The sequence below is a fragment of the Mizuhopecten yessoensis genome, unplaced genomic scaffold, assembly GCF_002113885.1.
Source record: "Mizuhopecten yessoensis strain PY_sf001 unplaced genomic scaffold, ASM211388v2 scaffold2751, whole genome shotgun sequence".
Lineage (NCBI taxonomy): Eukaryota > Metazoa > Mollusca > Bivalvia > Pectinida > Pectinidae > Mizuhopecten > Mizuhopecten yessoensis.
In genome coordinates this window covers 231,313-254,275 of record NW_018404701.1, presented here as the reverse complement: position 1 = coordinate 254,275, position 22,963 = coordinate 231,313, and the positions used below count along the sequence as shown (strand labels likewise).

General features: G+C 34.4%; 1 protein-coding gene across 7 annotated transcripts in view; it reads right to left on the bottom strand.

Annotated features, from left to right (window-relative positions):
- The window catches only part of LOC110446520 (guanine nucleotide exchange factor DBS-like), a 124,980-nt gene that overhangs the window by 907 nt on the left and 101,110 nt on the right, over positions 1–22,963 (bottom strand). For 5 of the 7 annotated variants that reach the window (XM_021491712.1, XM_021491706.1, XM_021491711.1 and 2 more), the window contains 16 exons: positions 15,259–15,450; positions 14,559–14,750; positions 13,111–13,347; positions 12,351–12,553; positions 11,482–11,548; positions 10,954–11,069; positions 10,421–10,490; positions 9,697–9,792; positions 9,216–9,308; positions 8,026–8,154; positions 7,064–7,273; positions 6,467–6,559; positions 6,024–6,114; positions 4,056–4,134; positions 3,033–3,225; positions 2,373–2,598 (listed from right to left, as the gene is read on the bottom strand). In XM_021491712.1, the coding sequence (XP_021347387.1) occupies positions 2,373–2,598; positions 3,033–3,225; positions 4,056–4,134; positions 6,024–6,114; positions 6,467–6,559; positions 7,064–7,273; positions 8,026–8,154; positions 9,216–9,308; positions 9,697–9,792; positions 10,421–10,490; positions 10,954–11,069; positions 11,482–11,548; positions 12,351–12,553; positions 13,111–13,347; positions 14,559–14,750; positions 15,259–15,450 (2,287 nt within the window). Of the gene's footprint in view, positions 1–2,368; positions 2,599–3,032; positions 3,226–4,055; positions 4,135–6,023; positions 6,115–6,466; positions 6,560–7,063; positions 7,274–8,025; positions 8,155–9,215; positions 9,309–9,696; positions 9,793–10,420; positions 10,491–10,953; positions 11,070–11,481; positions 11,549–12,350; positions 12,554–13,110; positions 13,348–14,558; positions 14,751–15,258; positions 15,451–22,963 lie in introns of all 7 variants that reach the window. The other 2 variants (XM_021491707.1, XM_021491708.1) reach the window with 2 other exon arrangements.

The following is a 22,963-nucleotide window of genomic DNA, read 5'->3' as shown; positions in this document are numbered from 1 at the left end:
ATTATCATACAACATGTACACTTTTCCAGTTTTAGGGTGTAATATATTGTAACAATAATTAAAAAAAATAAAAATATGTAAGGTAGCTTATCTCCTTAACTCTAACACATTCTGACCAGGTTAATATAATAATTATGTACCTAGCAAATAATATTAAATGATGTTATCATAACTATATAGAACCCTGATTTATCAAAGTGAATCTATTTCAAAGATTTCAGTTAAAACATTATTTTGTTCACCTCTAAGGATATATACTACATTGATAATGAGCAGTCATTAAGGTAGATAGTCCCAGTAATCTGTGATGTATCTCCAAGAGAGAAGAGTTCCAATTTATACTGCATATAACTCAAGCAGAGAGCTTATATTAATTAACATTCAACCTGTCAAATTTTCACCCTCAGGCCTTGTCCAACAAGTTCACTTACATGTATGTTGAAACTACCCTACAGTTATTTTAAACTTAATCAATTTACAACTTAAGTAAAACCATTTTCATTCTACTGTGAACTTGCCATTTTGTTCAAGGGCGAAAAATGGTGAAAATATAAACAATGGTGCATGTTTCCTATTTTACAATAACAATTAAAGCATCTAAACAGCATGGATTACTTAGTTACTTGAATGTTTGATCAGGAAGAGGAAAGTTGTGTTGGTTCAGAGATAACTTTCTGCTGGAGTGTTTAACATTATTTTGCATACAGTAAGCATACTGACTATGTCTAAGGTGTATGAAATAGGGAATATATTTACATACCAAGTATAGAAGGAATATACATAGATAGCATATATATATATGTATATAATCATGATTCAAAAGAGGTATTTTAAACCAGACGTCCAATATAGCGAAATATACCCCCTTAGTTTTCAGTTAAAGCGAAGCAGGAGAATTACCATCCTCGATACCCCAGGGTTACGCTTACTTGCCAACTCTCCCAATTTAGGAGGGAGACTCATGATTTTTAACCCCGAAATTCAGCATTTTCAACCTGTAAATTTGCTCGACTATTCCTGTATTCTAGGATATAATTATTTCATCTGAAAGAACAACTCAAAATATGTCATTTAAAGGGTTATTTTTGTCTTAAGGGGGGTTTATACACACATTTTATATAAATTTTAATTTTGAGCATGCAGAATTTCCCCCATTAGCAATTTCAAAAAGTTGGCAAGTAAATGGTTACGCTTACTTATGCTATCTGCACCCCAGGAATATGTCATAGCAAAATTGAAGGCACGCGGCTATCTATTTGATTGGTCTCGGGTTAAAAAATCTGACCAATCGTTAGGCTGGTACCTGTTCTTTGAAGATTACAGAGGAGCGAGGCCTGTCTTCAAAGCCAGGAAGTTTTGAGAGATTCTTTTGATGTACATCAAAGGATCAAACCAGTCTCCTTGTCTCATCTACAAGGTGGTGCACACTACTGAGTCTTCAATATGACATATTCCAGGGGTGCAGAGAGCGAAAGTGATCGAACCCCTGGATATCGAGGGTGAAGGATAACCTGACAGTGATAACACAGTGTATAAGCTGTTAGTGACGGAACACGCCCACTGACATTATAACGATACGATGTTAAATTCATATATCTAAACTCTGTCTTCTTTCATACAGTAAAACCTCTGTATAATGCCCCTCATTTTATTCGTCACCTCCTTTACCGCCAAAATATTTCAAGGTCATCTTTTTATTTTTTCTTGTTGATTCATCTATATTACCATACCTGTTTATAACACCAAAATTTCACTGGATAAAAGGTGGCAGCGTAAAAAGGTAATTTTTTCTACAATAATCAATCAAATTTCAACCATTCCATATATGATTGCATGTGTTACTATTCTAACTCTTTAAACTTGTCATCTTGGTATTGTTTTTCAAATCAAAACTCAAAATGTTAATATCAAAATCCGATTTTCTGACATGTATCCAAATATGTTTCTCGTAAATTTGAAAGTCCAAGAAAATGTTTTCGGTCTAAATAAAAATATTCAAGAGCTACAGCAATTGGTGCTTATTCAATACCAAATTAGTTTCATGAAATTGACACAAAAAAAAGAAGAGAATATCTAGTAGAAATCTTGCTGCAGGAGACAAGGCAGAGAAACTATATATATAAATGGCTAGTTGAGTGATTAGAAATGTGTCCCCTGCTTTACCAGTGGTATAGTCCTGGTATCACAGAGTGTGTTAATCCTGGAGTCAGTCTATTGCAGAGAGTGGGGGTAACAGGCTGAGAAGGCAACTGTCCACAGCACGTCACGCCAACGCCATACATTACAAGAGCAGGTGAGAGACAGATTGGCAGAGAGTTGAGGAGGTTATACAACAGGAAATCACCTCCGTGACAATTGTGATATGTACCTACCAATACTTGACATGGAAAAATGGGACTGGGAACTTCGCCTTTTGAAAGGTATAAGGTACGTGGATGGTACCCAACCCTCCTGATTGGTCGACAGATGGCGGGCGTACCACCAACCCGTTGACCCTGTGCGAATAATCTCCACCACATCGCTTTCTCGTAAGCTAACTTCATTGGCGTCACTAGCACGGAAGTCGCCTATGGACTTGTACTGCTGCAGGTAGGCAGGCTGTGAGTGAGAAGATAGATTGTCTTATACAAATACACATACATGCATGCAAGCAAACTGTAAGATACTCAGTTAAGAATTGGCATTACCCAGTAGTTTTTTTTTATTGTTTTAATCAAAAAAAATTCTACAAGCTTTCGACACCATTTCAGTATCTTTCTCAAGTTATTGAACCATTTAAATTACCCCTAAAGTCACATTTGAACCTTACCAAATCAAAGACTGGACAAGTCCAATTTAAAAATGTAGAGGTGAATGAGTTTATAGAGTTCACTGACTTTTTTTCTTGTCACTGACGATGTCAACATTGTCATGTGACCAAATTTCTTGGAATATCACTGGGGTCTCATAGCCACAGGCTCAGTTAAGAGTTAAATATTCCTCAGTACTACTTTAAGATATAGAGTTTACAAGGCCCATTGGTCAGTTCTCACCTCTGACCCTCGTCTGTCGTGATTTCTGGACTCGTCCTCGTCAGAGTTGGTGAACTCTCCACTTGACCATCCATCGTCGTCATGTGGTGGGGCTGGCGGCGACTCCGGGGACATCATTTCCAGCCCCTGGGGTACAGTCGGGGCATTGTTGTTGCATGATGCTTGTCTATTTGACCGCCAGTTGTCGACATATCTAGGGAAATAACCCACAAGACAAATTAAAAAAAAGTTTAGAACTGTCATGTAGCCTGAACCTTTTAAATCAGTTGAAATCTTTGCCTATCTATTCAGTTGTTCAGAAATATCTTAAGCCCCTAATGGATTCTCACACTGGGTAATTAGAAAATATCACAATCGGAGATTAACGTTGGAGGAATGCATATTGGGCAACGTCCTCGATACTCAAGGGGTAACGCTCACTTCTGCTCTCTGCATCCCTAGAATATGTCATAGCAAAATTGAAGGCACATGGCTAGCTATTTGATTGGCATCAGGAAAATAAAACATGATCAATCGCTAGGCCAATACCTGTCCTTTGAAGATAACAGAGGTGCGACGCCCGACTTCAAAGCCAGTCCATCTCACCGTTACACACTCGACAGATTCTTTTGAAGTACACCAAAGGATCAAACTAGTTTTCTTGTATCATTCACAAGGTGGTGCACACTGAGCATTCAATTTTGCTATGACATATTCCAGGGGTGCAGAGAACGTAAGTGAGTGTAACACCTGGAGTATTGAGGACGATTGTATATAACGATGAAACAAACCAGCAAGATTATTTTGATGTGATGTTTAAAAACTATCTTGCTAATCCACGTCTTGCAGGACAAAATTCATTTATGAAAACGTGAAAATATCTATGGTATTTTAACAAAATTTTATTATCGATACATTCCTTATATCTGATAAAATTGAAGGCATCTTTTCTTAAACATAATCAATGAATTTCATAAATCTTATAAGCAAAACCTAGTCAACAAATTCACAGATCCCACCGCGTGCACCTGTTTTTTTTCTTACCTGGAGTTATTGCATGGAAGGTCTTCTGATAAATTTTGCAGGTCTTCTTCTGACTTGCCTGCCAGATTTAAATGGTGAACTGTAAAATGTAGATGTCCAAACACAATGATGAATTTTATATATAATATTTTTTACATCCAATTATATTATTATGAAGCCCTACAATATTTTTTTAAATTAATTTTCACCGAAAAACTTAAGTTCAAAATACAATAGCATCTAATTGAATAGCTTAAACTTTAAACTGTGAAGTATATAATTTTGAATAATGGTCATTAAAAGATAAGCTGTGAATTTCTATAGCAAAAGTATTAGTCATGACCTGATATAAGTGATCACAATCAGCTTGACTATACCTTTTTAATTCATATTTTCCAATAAAGTTTAAAAAAAAGAAGAATTAAAATAATGCTTTCTACAAGCAGAGCCTCATACAAAATAGCAGAATACAGTGTCAGCAATGTGATTCAGCAAAACAAAGCATGGTTTTAGGAATAAATCTAGGGTAGCTTAATTTGTGATGAATGATTATGAATAAAATTTGGAAATAAATAGGAAATGGATGTGATGACGGATGTCTGTGAATGGATAAGGAAAGGGATTCAAATGTGAAACATGAAATATTTAAAACAAAAGTGTGCCTTTAATACTATGACACTACACCTTATTTATCTTATTCACCCCTGCAATTTCATAATGAACTATTCCATCCTTTGAATTGGAAGAGTTCAAATGTGTCTGCAGGGGTGAATGAGTTAATAGAGAAAGTCGAATGTCTGACATCGCCACTTAAAATATGCCTTTTGTTTATGACAACATCTAGTTTAACAAGGTGACAGTGAACATGGGATGTAAACAAATTTGCATTTCATATAAAATCAGATTTTTTTTTGATTTTTTTTACAACAAATCTACTTAAAGATGTCTGTCACGTCATACATTACATATTTAATATGTCTTTGAGTAATTTCCCTTGGTGATCTCGGGAACTGGATACGAGACAGCTAAGTAAGCTAAATTGTTTGTCTCGAGTTAGGAATTTCTGGATTTTGCATTTGTATTTTTCCCTTTTCTTTACAAACTGATGCATGTAACCAACCCTTGTCACTGTTACAGACTTGGCAAGGTGACTTTATTTATTTATTTTACAACAATTATGAAACAAGATTTTTCAACTTAGGAATGACGTCCAAGACTGTTCATTTGATTAAAGCTTCCATCTAGAGTTCAGAAGTTGCAGGTTCATATCCTAATCATACATACAAGACATCAGGGGCCTGTTCATTTATGCGGAACAACCGGTTTGACCATTTACAAATGTAACAATTTCGGAAATAAATCCCGGCGGACCTGCTAATGTTTATGCAGGCCTTGCAAGGCTTTGTCAAGGCTCGCCTGAAAGCAGCATCAGATAACTAGGTCTGGCTTTATTTAATAAACGAACAACTGTGGTCTGACTGGTTTGCCCGTTTACACGAAAACGGCCCTGGACTTAGATGACACTGATTACCAGATAGCTTGGCAAAGTGCATCCATCGAAGAGTTTGAACGACCTGGATTAGATTGCCTTTTGGGGAATGATGCTTTTTCCTGTCTGCTACGTTTATAAAGGCTTTACTGTATGTCTTAAGAGTGATTTTTTTTGTTCAATTTTTCTGCCAAATACAGGCTGTTTCCCTTAGCTAAAAATGCCATTGGGGAATGTATTCCCAGTTTCAATACAAATAATGCTATATTTTCCAAATTCATTAAGGAATAGGCTGTTGTAAAATTTAGGTAACAACATCACTGCCGAAATATTGATGGCTAAAGGCGATTTATATTTTTCAGAAGATCACAAATATCAATAAATTTTGCCAATATTACTAGATATACGTTGCCAAAACAAATGTGCTACAATCATCAGTAAACACACCAAGGTGATTTGCTAATTCTAGGCCATGCTAAGTCTTGAAATGAGATATTTACCATCGAACTTACTTTTCAGCTGATCAAACTGGTTCATGAGAACCCGTTTGATTTCTTTCACCCACATGTCTTTACAAGGCAATGTGGGTGCCTGAAAAAAGAACAATCAAAATATGTAATTATTGTTACAACATTTACCCCTTTCACCACTGTAGACCATAATGGACTCATTCAGATCAATGCATGGTAGAGTCTACTAAAATTACATAGGGTTGAAAGGGTTAATCAAGCCATACATTTCTTATTTATTCTGTGAACATTTTGTTCCAAACAAATGTAACAAATATTTTAACCTTCGTGAAGTGACTCTCCCATTTGGAGAAATATCGCTATGTATCATAAGTATATATCTCTAAAAAAAAAATCATTTTTTTGTTGGAATCGTTCTCATATTCAGCTAAAAATAAATGCCAAAACTGATTGTTAGGAGCTCTTACACTGACCTGAATGATATACACTTCCTCTCGTCCGCGTAACCATAACTCAAATTTCTTCTTATCTCCCTTGATGTTTTCGGTGAGACCAACTTGTGAAAGCTGCGAAAAAAAATACAAAAGAGTTACTGTGTGTTTAAAATCATGGTATCGCATGTGAATATGTTTGTGTCATTTTAATAAATGTGAAATTAATGAAAATTTCTACAGCCATTAAGCTTATTTACTAGACTGCTGAATTTCTCCTTATGGAGATTTGGCAGTATATTTGAGCTTTTCATTCATTCAAATTATACTCCATTGTTTAAAATCAAAGGGACTAGGCACAAGTCCTTACAACATACTAGGCCCTCTCCTGACTTTTTGAGCTTTCAACTAAACAAAATTTTGGGAAAAACATTCCAGATGTCTTGAAAATAAATGACCCAAATTATGATTAAATTGACTTTAATTAATATCTAAAATTTGCGGAGATTTGATGTCGTCAGTCCATTTCTTCTTTGAATTTTAATAGTAATATTTGATAAATTAAGCACATTTATTGTAGCCTATTTGAGATATTATATACAATGTAGATATATTGAATCCAAATTATATTTTGCTTACTTTTAGAAGATTTTTAAAACTATAAACTCCTTTTTCCGATGATAAACCGATTTCTTCTTTCCTTTTACACAATAATATTGATTTCTCATATAAAAACATATGTCTCTGCATTGGTTTAAAGCGTATGTCTTTGATTCGTCCTCTTTGATGTTCTGTAAACACATTAAAAGCCCCCTGCATGAGTAACCTCCCCTGATCTGATAAGTTTCCCTGCAAGTAAGAAAAAAAGACAAAGTAAGACAAAATACTGATAAGTCATAGTAATTGACATAAAAACTTTGAAAAAGGAATATGAAAGTCGGTTTTATTCAAAATTCTTTATGATATTTTTATCTCATTTTTCTTAAATATACTTTTTCAGAATAGGCTGCAGACATCTTTTTATACAGTGAAACCTGTCTAATCCAACACAATGAGAGACACAACATATTGGTCTGCAAAACCTGTCTAATCTGAAAACTTGTGGAGCACAACACACTGGTCAGATTAACTTGTCTCAAAAATCTGACACCCTGGGGGATGTCAAATGAACTTATCTCATCTGACACCCTGTTCGTCACAACATATTGGTTAGATTCACCTGTCTAATCTGACACCCTGTGTGAACCATCATATTGGTCAGATTAGACAAGATATCAGCATACACAGGTCATACTGTATAATAAGTGTTAATTAGAAAATTATTTTAAAACATTGCTGGATTAGAAAGTGTGTCAAAATGCACATGTATCATATTAAACAGGCTTTACTTTTTTTTCCCCAAGTTAATATAAAAAAATAATAGTAATAATAATAGAAATTACATTTCTATGTTAAAAGATAAGATGCCTGATCTCTGGTATGTACAATGATGGAAATAATTGAAGCTTGTGCTTCATCCCGAAAGAATGAAAATATTTTTAAGGTAAGGAGGATACATTGAGGAGGGATTGGGGTCAGAGACTGGTATAATGAAATCTTACCGGGAAACTGACGATGGACACCTGATGCATGCTGTCATTTACAAATCGTACAACATCCAACATGGAGTCCAGCGCTTCCTGTATATGAGCTTCACACGCTGGGTCTTGTTCCGAAAACCGGAGCATTTCCTGAAAAAGAAAAATGAATACAAAAATATTAAAACACTAAATTTAAAAATTAGTATTGATTTAATTGTGGATTACGTTGAGGCCCAAGTGCCTTCATTTTGGATTTGAGGATTTGTGCCTACAAGCCTTAAAACCTTAAACTTGGGTGATTAGGAACTGGAAACAGTTATTTGCTGTATGGGTATGAGGAGTCATGCCACAAGTCTTTACTTACCTTGAGTAAGAGCTAGTGTTTTGTGATATGTTGTATGGGTTTGAGGAGTCATGCCACAAGTCTTACTTACCTTGAGTAAGAGCTGGTGTTTTGTGATATGTTGTATGGGTATGAGGAGTCATGGCACAAGTCTTTACTTACCTTGAGTAAGAGCTAGTGTTTTGTGATCCGCTGTATGGGTATGAGGAGTCATGCCACAAGTCTTACTTACCTTGAGTGAGAGCTGGTTTTTTGTGATATGCTGTATGGGTATGAGGAGTCATGCCACAAGTCTTACTTACCTTGAGTAAGAGCTGGTGTTTTGTGATCTGCTGTATGGGTTTGAGGAGTCATGCTACAAGTCTTACTTACCTTGAGTGAGAGCTGGTGTTTTGTGATCTGTTGTATGGGTATGAGGAGTCATGGCATAAATCTTTACTTACCTTGAGTAAGAGATGGTGTTTTGTGATATGTTGTATGGGTATGAGGGGTCATGCCATAAATCTTTACTTACCTTGACTAAGAGCTGGCGTTTTGTGTTATGTTGTATGGGTATGAGGAGTCATGCCATAAATCTTTACTTACCTTGAGTAAGAGCTGGCGTTTTGTGATATGTTGTATGGGTATGAGGAGTCATGTCATAAATCTTTACTTACCTTGAGTAAGAGCTAGTGTTTTGTGATATGCTGTATGGGTATGAGGAGTCATGCCATAAATCTTTACTTACCTTGAGTAAGAGCTGGTGTTTTGTGATATGTTGTATGGGTATGAGGAGTCATGCCACAAGTCTTATTTACCTTGAGTAAGATCTAGTGTTTTGTGATCTGTTGTATGGGTATGAGGAGTCATGCCACAAGTCTTTACTTACCTTGAGTAAGAGCTGGTATTTTGTGATACGCTGCACAGGTTTGAGTAGATACGCCCCCAACGGTAGTTTGTGTCCCAACTTCCGCTGGCATTCCTGAAATCAAAATAATAACTTGTACTTTAAAACCTTGAGCGACTGCTTTTAGTGATACTGATCAATCCAACTGAATTTAACTGGTATCATTCTGCCTCATCTAAATAGCAAAGTACTTGATAGGATTTAACTCATTCACCCCTGAAATTTCATAATGAACTATTCCAACTTTTGAATTGGAAGAGTTCAAATGTGTGTTCAGGGGTGAATGAGTTAATATGTCGCCTTTTCTGGTATGATTCGGTGAGAGTAATTAACGAGGCTTGACTTATGAAATTATGTTCCATATTTAATCAGGTTCACCAAAAACTAAATTTGAGGAGACTAGTGAAATTGGCATTAGACTTTTGAGTCCTAATACAAAATGTAATTAAGTTAAAAGCCTTACCAGAAAGAATGGATTCTGATCCCCGACTTGGTTCCGTAGAGCCTCCGACCTCAGCTTGTTTTGGCAATAAACACTGTATAAGTGAAACTCTTCATTCTGTGCAAACAAACAAAAATAAAAAATATCAACAAAGTTAAACATATATACATTTCATTAATTTCAGAAAAAATAGTATAGATTTTTTTTACCTGACAGGATGGTAAAGGGAAACTAAAAGAATTCTCCAAGACATTTTTTGTGATGTATAATATTTGTCTTAATTGTAGAATTCAAATTAGTTCAACTTGAATATAGAATATACAGAAATTCAACTTCAAAGTAGGATTTCAATAAATTGACTTGGATGTGGGATATAACCAATAAATTCAACTATAATGCTAGATTGCAATGAATCCAATTTCAATGTGGAATTTCAGTGAAATCATTTCAAGGTAGGATTTCAATCAATTCAATTTCAATGTAGGATTTCAATTAGTTGATTTCATTGTAGGATTTCATTTATTAATTCAATTTCAATGAAGAATTTGAAATACATTTCCTTTCAATGTTGGATTTCAATCAATTTAATTTCAACGTAGAATTTCAAGGAATTATATTAAAAAAAAGTCCATAAGAAAAGCTGTTTAATGCAATGTATGAATCATATATGAACAGATTTCAAAAGTGAAAGTTTAAGGAAATTATCTAGAATATCCATTCAAAATAATTTTGAAAGTAAACTTACCCTATTTGCAAAACATTTTCCTACTTTCGCAGGTTGGTCTCTACAATTCTGTAGTTCTTGTAGAAATATACTGAAAAGTAAATATCATTTGTAAAATCTAAATTCAATTTTTTGAGTAAGATATTTCAAAATACCCAGGTAATCTTATTTCTTAAATTTGTTCAAATGTATGCAGTAATTATTCTAATAAATTTTATTCTGGAGAGGACAATCAAACGCACCTTATTGACTATATGTACATTTGAGGTTTATTGAAAATAAAATCTTTTTGGGGGAAAAAATAAAAAATAAAAATTTGTTTATTTTTAACAGGGAATCATAAGATGAAATTTCGTCCATCATAATAGAAATATTTTTGTAACATATTTTTGTGACTTATTTTCTATGATAACAGATGGAAAGGAGAGGGAGGGGGGGGCAACAATTAATTTTTACAGAATTAATATGAGAGGTTGATAATAAGACATCTTATATGGTTGAAACCATGCGTTATTTACAAACATTTGAAAAAAATGATTAAGAATCAGTCTCACTTTTTATGAAAAGAGTATATTTGTTCTAGATTGCCGAAGAGTATTTCTTTCTTGCCCACAAGCTCGTCTGGAATAAGGTGTTGCATGGGTCTACTATCTAACTCCTGCAGGTATCCCTGTAAACAAACAAGTCAGGACATTAGTTTTTTAATGTTCAATTTCTCTTCTGATGCTATTTTTTTTAAAGACAATGTAAGAATATTGAAACTGTTTATATTTTCCAACAAAAATTTTGACAAGTAAGGATGAATTTCCACTTTTGGAATGTTTTCAAAAACCTTGGTCGCTTAGGAATAATTTTGGAAACCAAGATCATCTCCACAATTGATGCTTTTAGTCATAACAAGAAGTGAAATTTGAACTGTTTAATTTAAATTTTGTAAAAATAATTTTGAATAAAATCTATTCAAAAACTTTCATGGAAATTCGCTGATAACTCTGACCCTTATGAATAAATTATTTTTAAAACTAAAATGTGACAGTGATGAAACTGGTATGTAAGTTAATTTTACTACCAAACAAACCTACCTTTATAATATCGTACAGTTGCGACACATATGTTTTTTCTGTCTCAATCAACTCGTTCAACACATGTCTGAAATAATAAAAATAAGTTTGATAAAACAGCTGGCAACATTCTTAGAAAACAGTTAAATTTAAGGTAAAAATTGGCACAAAAACTACTACATGTATATACAATAAATAGTGTTCAGTACAACTTCGTGATATTACAAACTTGGACATTTTGAATTATAACCTTATTTATCTCAAAAATGATTATAATATAGTTTTAGGTCCTACTGGCAGTTTACTGTTATAAGAATTTAAACTTGGATATCTCATGACTGTTAACTATACATATAATTCCCCAGATTATTTTTACTTGTAATCTCACGAGAAATGACAATTATGAACTAAGAACTATTGATGCTGAAAAGATTGGATTGAACATTAAGGAACAGAAACCTGTTCATGTTCTTTGGCGAATTGAAATACCTTGTGAATCATTTATTAGAAGAAAAGACACACAAAAAAACCCCACTTTAAAATTATTGAAGGCACCCATAAATCATTAAAATCCTAAAAGGAATTTGACATATATTAATTTTTGTAAAGATTATATGGAACTGGTTAACACGAGGTCTAACTTATAAGGATTTGTCTGTTAGTGTTTTACGTCCTATTAACAGCTATGGTCATTTAACGTGGATGTGCCAGGTTTTGGTGGCGGAGGAAAGCCAGAGTTCCCGGAGAAAACCCATGTAGGCTTCGAACCAGCATACCCAGTGGTGATGGGCTATATTGGTAGCAGAATGTCAGACGCCTTAACCACTCGGCCACAGCGGCCCCTAAAAGGTAAAAAAACAATGAGCAGGACACTGGCTGAACCCACTTACCTCCTCTTGGCCATTAGTGTATCGGTGTCCATCATGCTGGTTGACCTTGCCGACCCTGACGACCCTGACGAGGTTGTAGTTGACATGGAGGTCACAGAGGCGCGGGTCTTCTCACCCACATTTAGACTGTCAGGGAGACTGCCAAGATTTGTACACGGTGGGGTAATATAAGGACGGGAGGATCCAGTTGCGTCGGTTCGTAACTATGGAAACAAACAATTTCAAAAATTAGATGATGATAAAAAGTTTTAAGTTTTGGCCTACTCAATTTTTCCCCTCTGGTGTTACAAGTGCAACTTACTACATAAACATTATTATTTGCCCATTTCAAATTTTGAACCTTTAAGAAGCTTTTAAGATTATTGTCCTTCACATTTTTGCCATTTATATTTATCCTCAAAATATTAGGTTCTATAGTGAAGAGTGTAACGATTTAGTTCATAAATATACTCAAAATATAACCATGGATGAAAATTGATTTTACTGAGGGAGAACAAGTATTTCACTGTGTCAATATAGATTATACATATACTGAAGCAAATGCAAATATTTCATTGAGTGAATATGGATTTTACAGACAGTAGACAAAAATTTTGCTTGGTAAATATATCCAGTGTACGTACAGTATTCACACAGACCAATAAGCTAGATAGAGAAGCTTCCTCTCAATCCTGATGAGAGATCATTTAATATTCAGAAACAATCTTTTCTATAGAAACAAATGTTTCACACGTTCTTTTGAAAAATATTGATCACTCACCCGAGCCGACCTTTCGTAAATGCCCTGTTGTCGCTGCTGATTTTCGGTGTTAGTTTTGCGTTTGGGATCAGAGTCTTGATGCGGAGGGTGGTGTGGCGGGTGGCCGTGGGTGGGCGGTACACGATGCGAGGTATTAGGGCGGACTGACGGCTTCGCCACCTGCTGCAGACTCTGGTGTCGCTTCTCACACATGGCCTGCACATCCTCAATCCGCTTCAGTACCTTCTGGACATTGGCCTTTAAGAGAAATAATGTTTTGATTTAAAAAAAAAAAAAATATTTCTCAGGGAGAAATTGATGATAGTTGCCAGATTGTTTGTACTCTATAGTCAAGATGCGTTTTTGTTTATGTGATGAAAAATTGTGCCAAGTTGTATTTTGGCATTATCAGTCATTTCAAACTCCATAACTTGAAAATATTTTTTTGGAAAAAAAGGCCCACAACTAAACTACCGAAGATAATCTCCCTTGCTACTTACTCAGTCAATACATAACCTTTAAAATAGATAAATCTCATACTACAAGACATAGTTTTTTACTGCTTCTCTTGAAAAGGAAATACCTGATACATACTAAAGTTAAGGTTATATGCTCTCTCGTAATATTCTCTGGTATTTTTTAAAAACAATTATCTAAAATAATTCCGAAATATCATATTTGTTATCCGTGCATTCAATTTCATTTATCTTTTAAATAAGTTGTCTGTCCATTATACATGTCCAAATCATCATTCGTAGAAACAAATATTTTACATGTCTTCATGCAGAACTCTTTTGTTTAGGAGATTCATTTCATTGTTAGGTAGCATACATCCTTAACTATGTTGGTCCTTATACCACACCTTAACAATGTTCTTTTTTACATTTTTTTATGATCTTCAAATCATATTTCCTGAACAGAGTGTACCAATCTTTGATTATACAGTAAAACCCCACCTCCTCAAACTTGGTTTACTCGAATACCCCTCATTCGTCGACAGTTCGTTTGGTGACGACTGAGTTTGTACATATTCTTTGTAATGTAATCCTAGATTAGTTGAACCGTTATTCCTGGAATACCCCATATTCCTCGAACAAAAATTTGCCCACGACTCGTCATGGTCGTAGTATTAATCCTATGTATTTGTCTAACAGGTGTGACATGTCACGCCCGACAGATATTTTACCTGTGTATCACACCGTCACTGCAAAAATAGCTTGGGCTAAGACTTCTGTTTACAAGTATCAGCGACATGCTTATAATAGCATAAGTACTGTTTTACAATACGTCTAAATGTTTAATGTTTAACACTCAAGATTTGACAGATATATACTTGACGATCTAGAACCAACCTCGGATTACTTGAATACCATGTATTCCTCAAACTATCGATCTGTGCTCCACAAGTACGAGTAAGTGGGGTTTTACTGCATATTTTTACACGAATATCTGGTAGCAGAGAAACTTACTCGGGTTTCTGGAGTGATCATGCTTTCAAACAATTGACGGAACTCTTTTGGGTTGTTGAGACGGAGCTCTCGGGCAGTTGCCACGAAACTCTCAATGTCCTTGAGAGCAAGTTCGGCTCCCGCGGGGCTCTGACAGGCATCCACCTGTTGCTTGGACAGCATGTCGACACCCTTTGTACACCATTTATTGGCCTGTAAAAGGTCAAAGTTCAAAGGTCAAATAATATTCTTTTTAAGAGATATGGTTTAAACAACAGGTCCATGGTCAAATTATGATATCAAAATAAGACGATGTCATTTCAAAATGATATGATAAACAAATGGCTTGCACAGACAAAGATCACAGGACAAATTTATTCGTAAAATGTCCAGTGAGTAATTTATATAGAACCATGCCTTAATGTTGAAGACCTCGTGAAAGCATTCAAGATACATGGTGTGCTATAAATGATATCCGACTTAACCCTTACCCCCCTATGCAACTTCAGTAGACTCTCCCATGCATTGATCTGGATGAGTCCATTATGGTCTACAGTGGTGAAATGGTAAAAATACCCTCAAAACATAATGCTGTGTTTTACAATAAACATCCTTGAGATAAAACTTGATATTCCAGAAACCTTTAAAATTTGTGAAATCAATTGAAAACGAAAGTGTTTTGTATTTGTCAAGAGTAAAACAAAACTTGTTTTATAATGACCTTGTCAATTCGGTCCTGAAGGTCATGTGAAGTGTCAAGAAGGTCTCGTCGTCGCCTTAGTAACTCCCGATACTGGTCACACATGCGCTGCAGTTCGATACACTTTGGACGTATAGAGTCCACGGCATAATGGTCATCCATGATGAATTGCTCGCCATTCGTCCTCATCTTCTCCGCCTGCTCGAGGTCTCTCTGGAAAATACAAAAAGATACACAGGTAAATATCATATAGTTAGAACTAAAATGATAAAACAGTACTATTTCAAAATTGCATGGAGCATCAGAAACTATCAAGATAAAAAGGATCCAAAATCAATTCTTAATACCTGTGATTTATAATGATACATAATTCAATAAGTTTCAATATATCAGACAAGTCATGTTGGAGGAATAAGATGCAGAAACAATATTTTATCATTATAACTCTCAACCAATAAATAAAATTTCAAATTGTATTTTTGTTTGTTTGTGTTTTACATCCTATTAACAGCTATGGTCATTTAAGGACGTGCCAGGTTTTGGTGGTGGTAAGGAAAGCCGGAGTTTCCGGAGAAAAACCACCGACCTACGGCCAGTACCTGGCGACTATACCCCATGTAGGCCTTGAACCTGCGACCCAGTGGTAGAGGGATAGTGGAAGCATAATGTCAGACAGTCCTTAACACCTCCACCACTGCAGCCCCCCAAATTCAATTCAAATTTAAACTGGAAAAATCAAGAAAAAAGAAATCCCCGACAGATCAGTAACTTTGCAATAAATTGGGGATTCACGACATCCAAGCTTACAATAAAAAAAGGTTTAAACAATATTCTTTTAGAAATACAGCAAAACCTGTCTTATCTGACCCATGAGTATTCCAACATCCTGCCTAATTCAACATATATAAAGATGATCGATGTTCCAATTCTGAGGAAAACAACCAAAAAAGGCCTCAGTATTCTGACATACTGTCTAATCCAACACCTGATTACACTGCTTAGTATTTCAACAACCTGACTACTCTGACCACTGTGTATTCAGTAATACAAATATCTATGCTTTGTTTAATAAAATTCATAAAAACTAGAAAATGTCTGTACGACATGAACGCCCCCGTCACCATGTGAAATTAGTTTCAGTGTTTGATGTTCTATAAATAGTTACAACCACTTTGATCATGGGATGGGGCGCGATGGGACAGGACAGGCATGGGCAACACTCTATATACCCCCCATTTTATGGTGGGGGCATAAAAATGGTTGTTTAAATCATTTTTATGCAAATAACCAAATCATTTGGTTATCTGTTTTCAGTAGACTATAGCATCAGTGGATATTATGTTCAAACAATTCAGTTTTGTACTGATCGTTTTTGCATAATTTGTTTGTCTATAACATCCGTCGGAGACTATAGAAAATTTTATATACAAAACTGTTGGGCCGATCAATGGTACGCATCCAGCCTGAAAACAGATACCATGAATATGCACAAAGTACCTCTAGATTATTCATGATGTGGAGAAACGATACAAACCCTCTGATCCAATAACTCCATGTTTATGTATAATGGAGTACCCATAGTACATAACAGGTTTGAAAATTATTGTTTTTTTTCTCAGAGCTGTATATATATTTGTCGGAACATTAACTATGGTCTGCCAACATAGATTAAGGATCCCTGCACCAAAAAGTTGTAATTAAGTGTAGGAAACAGATTTTTCCGGGATGACTATAGCTTTGATAAATCATTTCTGTAAAGAAAACCATACTTTTATGAGAAACAATGAAGAAGATAACAGTGTTCTGAGTGGAAAAAAGATCAGCAGGGTTATAGTCAGGGATTCGAACCCTGGACTTCGGATTAATGTTATACATGTACTATCGTTCTAACCAACTGCGCTACCAGGTCAACAGAAGTACCTGACCCAACTGTGCTACAGTTATATCCAAACGGAAGTTAAAGGGAGGTTACTATAGATACCTAACAAGGTTATTGAAGATACGAAAAGACACAGTGCAATATGGGACAGGGATCCTTAAGTGTTAATTCTAGTAAACTTGGCTTGTTCAAAATATGTATACAGGGCTGCTTTGTTAACTCGTTCACCCCTGAAGATACATTTGAACTCTTCCAATTCAAAGTTTGGAATAGTTCATTATGAAATTTCAGGGGTGAATGAGTTAAAGTGACTTGATTGTAAAATATCTGAATTGCGTTTGACACTTTTGAAATTGGAAAAAAGGAAGTTGGTCCCCAGGAAACAATGGCTGGTAGAGGGACAACTGGGCTAGTGGTGGCTGGATTAATGTGTGACTCAACTGCTCAATTTGCTTCTATTTTAACTATTTTCTAACATGCATTTTTTCTATCAAATATTTTATTCTTAATTAAGTATGCCATTCTTGTTCACTTAGCTCTTGTAAAGAGCTATCCTAAAAAGAAAATCTGCTCAAATTAGTGCATAGCTCTTGACAACTCTAGAACTAAGTAAGTTTAATTTGCAAGTCAGGGGTAAAATTCTGAAGGCTCCAGAACTACGCTTAATTTATAAAGTCAAGGTTTAAATCTTGAAGGCTAGAATTGTTTGTCTGGTAGTTCAAACGTCTAAGACTCAAGTTTCTGGAGTAACAGACTATAATTGTAGGCCAAATTTTGGAGAGACTGAATTCAAAGAACCTTGCTAAGAAATATTCATTCTTTTTTGCTATAGCATTTCAGACACTGATCAGAACTAATGGCTGGGGTCACATAACCTGTCAATAACATATCCAGTGTCTAAGTTCGTAAGTATCATACTTGGCAGACTTGCATTTATGCAGGTGTAGACAGGTATGACTTTGATTAGAAGTAATAAAAAGTATTCTGATCTAAATTTCATGAGTGTCACAAACATCACAATTAATTACAAAATGTATTTGACACTCTAGATCCAATATCTAGCCATACCTAGAGCTGACACTGAAATAAATCAAATATTTTGTGTAGCCTAAGTTCATTAAAGATAATTTTAGGTACTTAATTCAAAGTAAAAGAGCTATGAGAATTTAAACAAAAGTCCCTGAAAAATGCCCATTTTTTTTTAAGAGTTGAATATAACTATCAAAGTTTTAATATTTTTGGGATAAATTTACTGTTTTAAAAGATCAAGCTGACAATAAATAGAGGATATTTAATGGTGTCTTCAGTGTGGCTAATATTTTGATATTTTTCACGAGTGCGCAAACATTTACCATATTTAACAACCAATAATTCTACCTTCGCTTCATTTGAATCTGAACAAAAGATTGTTGCCTTTGAATGCAGCGAATAGAAGATACCTTTGTGATTGGTCAATACCAAAAAGTGATATTTTCACACTGAAAATATCACTTTTGATAGTTGTCACAGTGTGAAAGATATCAGTTTTATCAAGTTGATAGAATCCAATATTTCACTGGCAAAAATGTAATAAATAAAGAATGTCTCCAACCTTAATATCAATTAAAGACCTATAAACAACATTTAAGCATTTTATTTATTTGTTTACTTCGATTCCACACATGACACTGATCGACACTTAAGATCTAATATCAGTTAAATCATTCTTATCAATCCAATGGAATGTGTTTATATATTTAACTGTATATAGGAAATCTGTTATGCAATTGGCATACTTATCAACTTCAAAATTATTGCAATAATTTTTAAATAGAATTAATATATTTGCCATGATGTTTGATTAAGTTTGCCATGGAGTAGAACCTACATGTAAATAGATTCTTAAAATGATCCCTAATTGATAAATAATAACATAGGCTATCATAGTTTGAAAAATAATAGTTAAGACTATCATAGTTTGACAAATAATAATATACTAGGCTATCATAGTTTAATAAATAATAATATAGACTATGATAGCTTGACAAAAATTAATATAGACGATATCATAGTTTGACAAATAATAACATATTCTATCATAGTTTGACAAATAATAATATAGGTTATCACAGTTGAACAAATTATTTAAAGTCACTTATAGACTCTCAACGTTTACAATTGTTCTTCATACTGAATAAATTAAATTTGAGTAAAAAGCAAAAGGGATTTCTGTTGATTTCAATCAAACAGATTAGGATGAAAAATTCAGCATTTACCTCTATCAAAGTGAATATTGACAAGTAATTATTACTGCATTTGCCAAAACTAAACTGCAGTAAACGTTTCTATGAATACAGTTGTTTTATGTTGGTATGAAATATCCAATTTATATATATATTTAAACTTTTTTTTAATATTTTATTTTAGTATTAGTTATCTGGAACACCTGATCTTATTCTCTTCATACTTTTTGAAGGGTTCCATTGAAAATCTTTCCTAAAATGTTATATTTTGCCCTTAGAGTTTAGCTTCATCTATACATATCGATCCCCTATACGTACCTACATTCTTAATCATGAGCTCAAACATTTGAGAAATGCAAAGGGACCCTAAGTAATTGATACCTTAAGTATCTGTGATCTGATCATTCAAGTGAATTCTATCTTCAGCAGACACGATAAAGTTGTGAATTATATTCATCTTGAGCCAGAAAACATGGAAACTTACAACCACCAATGTAAAAAGATACACATGCCCTCTGCTAGTTTATCTCATTTTCTGTGAAAATCATATCCTGGGAAAAGTCTGATGTTTAGACTTTTATCTTAACCTGCCCATACTCCATGAAATTGTTTATAAAATGTACCAGATTCTTCTTTCAACACAAAAACAGGTCATTTAACTCCAATTTGAGCAAATCCCATCACACCTACCAAACTTATTGAAACCATATACTACACCTGTTTCGGTAAATCACAAAATGAAATTCGCTTGATTAAACATTTTAAAACGATCTTGACGTCTGCCGTGGAATTTTTAAATTGTCACAGACATGTGGAGACCTTCGAATTTGAACAGACAATAGCAGATCAACCTATCAATTGACATCAGACTCATCAATTGTTATTTAAAGACAGGTAGTATTACACCTGTGTACAGGTGATCACTTATCATAGGATCAGGTGGTTCAGACAAAATGAACAATAACTGCTGAATTTAAAATTTACACTTGTTACCAGTGAAATAGCGAATTCAACATCTAGCAAAAACTTTTATCCATGCATCCCCAATATTTTGAATAAATTCGCAAAATTTGCGCCAATGCGAAGACCTGATGATGTTGAAGATATATTTGAGGACCAACAAAACCTTCATCTAACCTGAGTGTCTCATAATTCCGTCCTGGACAATTTGATATGATCAACATAATTTTAAAATCGTTTAAATCACAAGGTTTTGACAACACTTACATGTACAAATGGTTATTCACAACAAAATGAAGGCAAATCTTTCACATGTATCAAGGAACATTGTTGAATAAAGGGAGGTAATTTTAACCTACTCATTTCAGACAACCTTTTTGTTATTCAGTTTTTGTACTTTGTAGGTCTGTAAGAATATTATCATAATCATTTCCATCATCTATATCTACAAAAATGTAAATGCGGAGATCCAGCTTTGTTCGTATGAGGCAAAAATATTACTAGGAAGATAATAAAGGTCATAGTATATTAGAATCAACAAATAAATATCATTTTATACATGAAATTAAAATTTTAATTTGCTTACCTACTACAAAAACGAACTAGCCACTTATCTTATATAATGGTGAAATCTTGTTAAAAGGTAACCTTTAGCATTGTCATTTTCACATACTTAAAAACTGCAGAAAACAGATAACATGATCCAATGCAATATTTGTTAAGGGTCACCATGTCAACAATGCAATAATTGAATGAATACAGCTATCCATCATCTTGTTAACTCATTCACCCCTAAAATTTTATAATGAACTATTCTAACCTTTGAACTGGAAGAGTTCAAATGTGTCTTCAGGGGTGAATGAGTTAAAGGGACCTTCCATATATCTACATAGACTTCTAAATTGGAGATACTGATAAAATGACCCATTGTAAGGTCAACAAAGAGTTGTTCATGTCTAAGTAGACATAAATTCTGGAAAAAAAATCTAACAAAATGAGTCATATTGTTTAGCTAGGTCAACAATGATCGAGTCTATAATTGAATCTGGTTATAAGTATACTCTAACAAATCCTATTACGTCACATTTTCTTTGGAGCAGTCAATGATTTTATTATGTGACTGCCACAAGGTTGGTATCATGGCCTACTTGTACTTATGTAGAATGACCTTGAGACACACTATCACCTTCAGCAATATATATATGCATAAAAGTACCTCGAGGTGATCAATCACCGCCACCTGTTAAAGTCGTATGATCTCGTTATCTTGTATAAATGCTAAGGCATTCTAGTGGGAGGACACTCTAATACATTCTGAGGCAACAATATGAGACCATATATTCAACAGAAGGCAATAATAGCTTCAGTTCATTACATGACATAATAGCTTTGTGTTACTTTTTCCAAACAGATCATGTTGAATCAGAAATTATCTACTGCTTTTGTTTTCAAACAGAGTCAGACTTGAAGAAGTGGGTGGGCTTATTGCAGGACAATGAAATAGCATTTGATGGTATTTCTAATGAATTGCAATACATATGAAATGGCTTTTTACCAGGCATAGACTTATTGACATTTAAATATGGTAATTTGGCAAGCAACTTAAACTAAAAAATCCCAAACAAACTGGAGTACTTCTGCATTGGAGAAGCAACACTCAACTTAATGTGCCATATATATTAGGCAAAGAAGTCTAGTGTATTTAAGATTTTTTTTTTTTTTTACCAGGCACAGATAATTAATCATTGTATGGATTTGTTTCAAAATTGGACTTGAGCAAGTCTAGTATATATTTATCAAACACAATTTGAGAGCTTGCCAGGGTTGGATTATTATTGTGTGAAAGTCGGTAACTTCTACAACAGGGACCTGTGATTACCCTATAAACATACGTGTAACGTTGACCGTCGATCATAACAGAATCCTCCTTCGTGACCACGACATACCTTAAATCCGAGCTTACGACTATCTACGACATCAATGGACACAATGATCCCTCAGCGCATACAACTCAAATATTCCGCAGAGATAGAAAATATGTTTATACAACTCAAATATTCACGACAGAGAAAACTTGAGGACCCAAGATTAAAACTGAAATATCAGATAATTCTGTGTCAATATTTGAACAAACTCGCCTTCTTCGAGCCGTCCATTGATTGAGGTTTTTTTTAATGTTTGCCAACATTATGGTGTGTACGCTTCCATTTTGCTATGAAATCAATTTGCGACAATAAACAGGCTTTATCAGGATGGATCTTAGTATAGGTAGTTAGTTCTCACCTGAGTAGACTCCACTACCTTATGCTAATTAACTTATCGCTTTAAAAATACAATATTTCATTTTTCAGTGCTCAGGGGTACCAAGGTGGGGAAATAAATGCCAGTGACTCATTTTTATCTAAACGTTATAAGCCATATTCGGGACAAATAATCGTCTTCGAAATTCACTAGTTTCTTAAGGATATACGCTACTTATAAATATACTGATACAATGATTTTGATTCTTAAAGAGTTCTGAAATATGAAAATAAGAAGCCTGCAAAATATCTGTACTTTAATGTTACTTTAAAGTTTGTCAATCAATGAAAACATTTTTTATTTATTTTTTATAAAGTTTAATGTTTCATTTTTTTTTTTTTTGAGGGGGTGGGGGGCTTGGGGG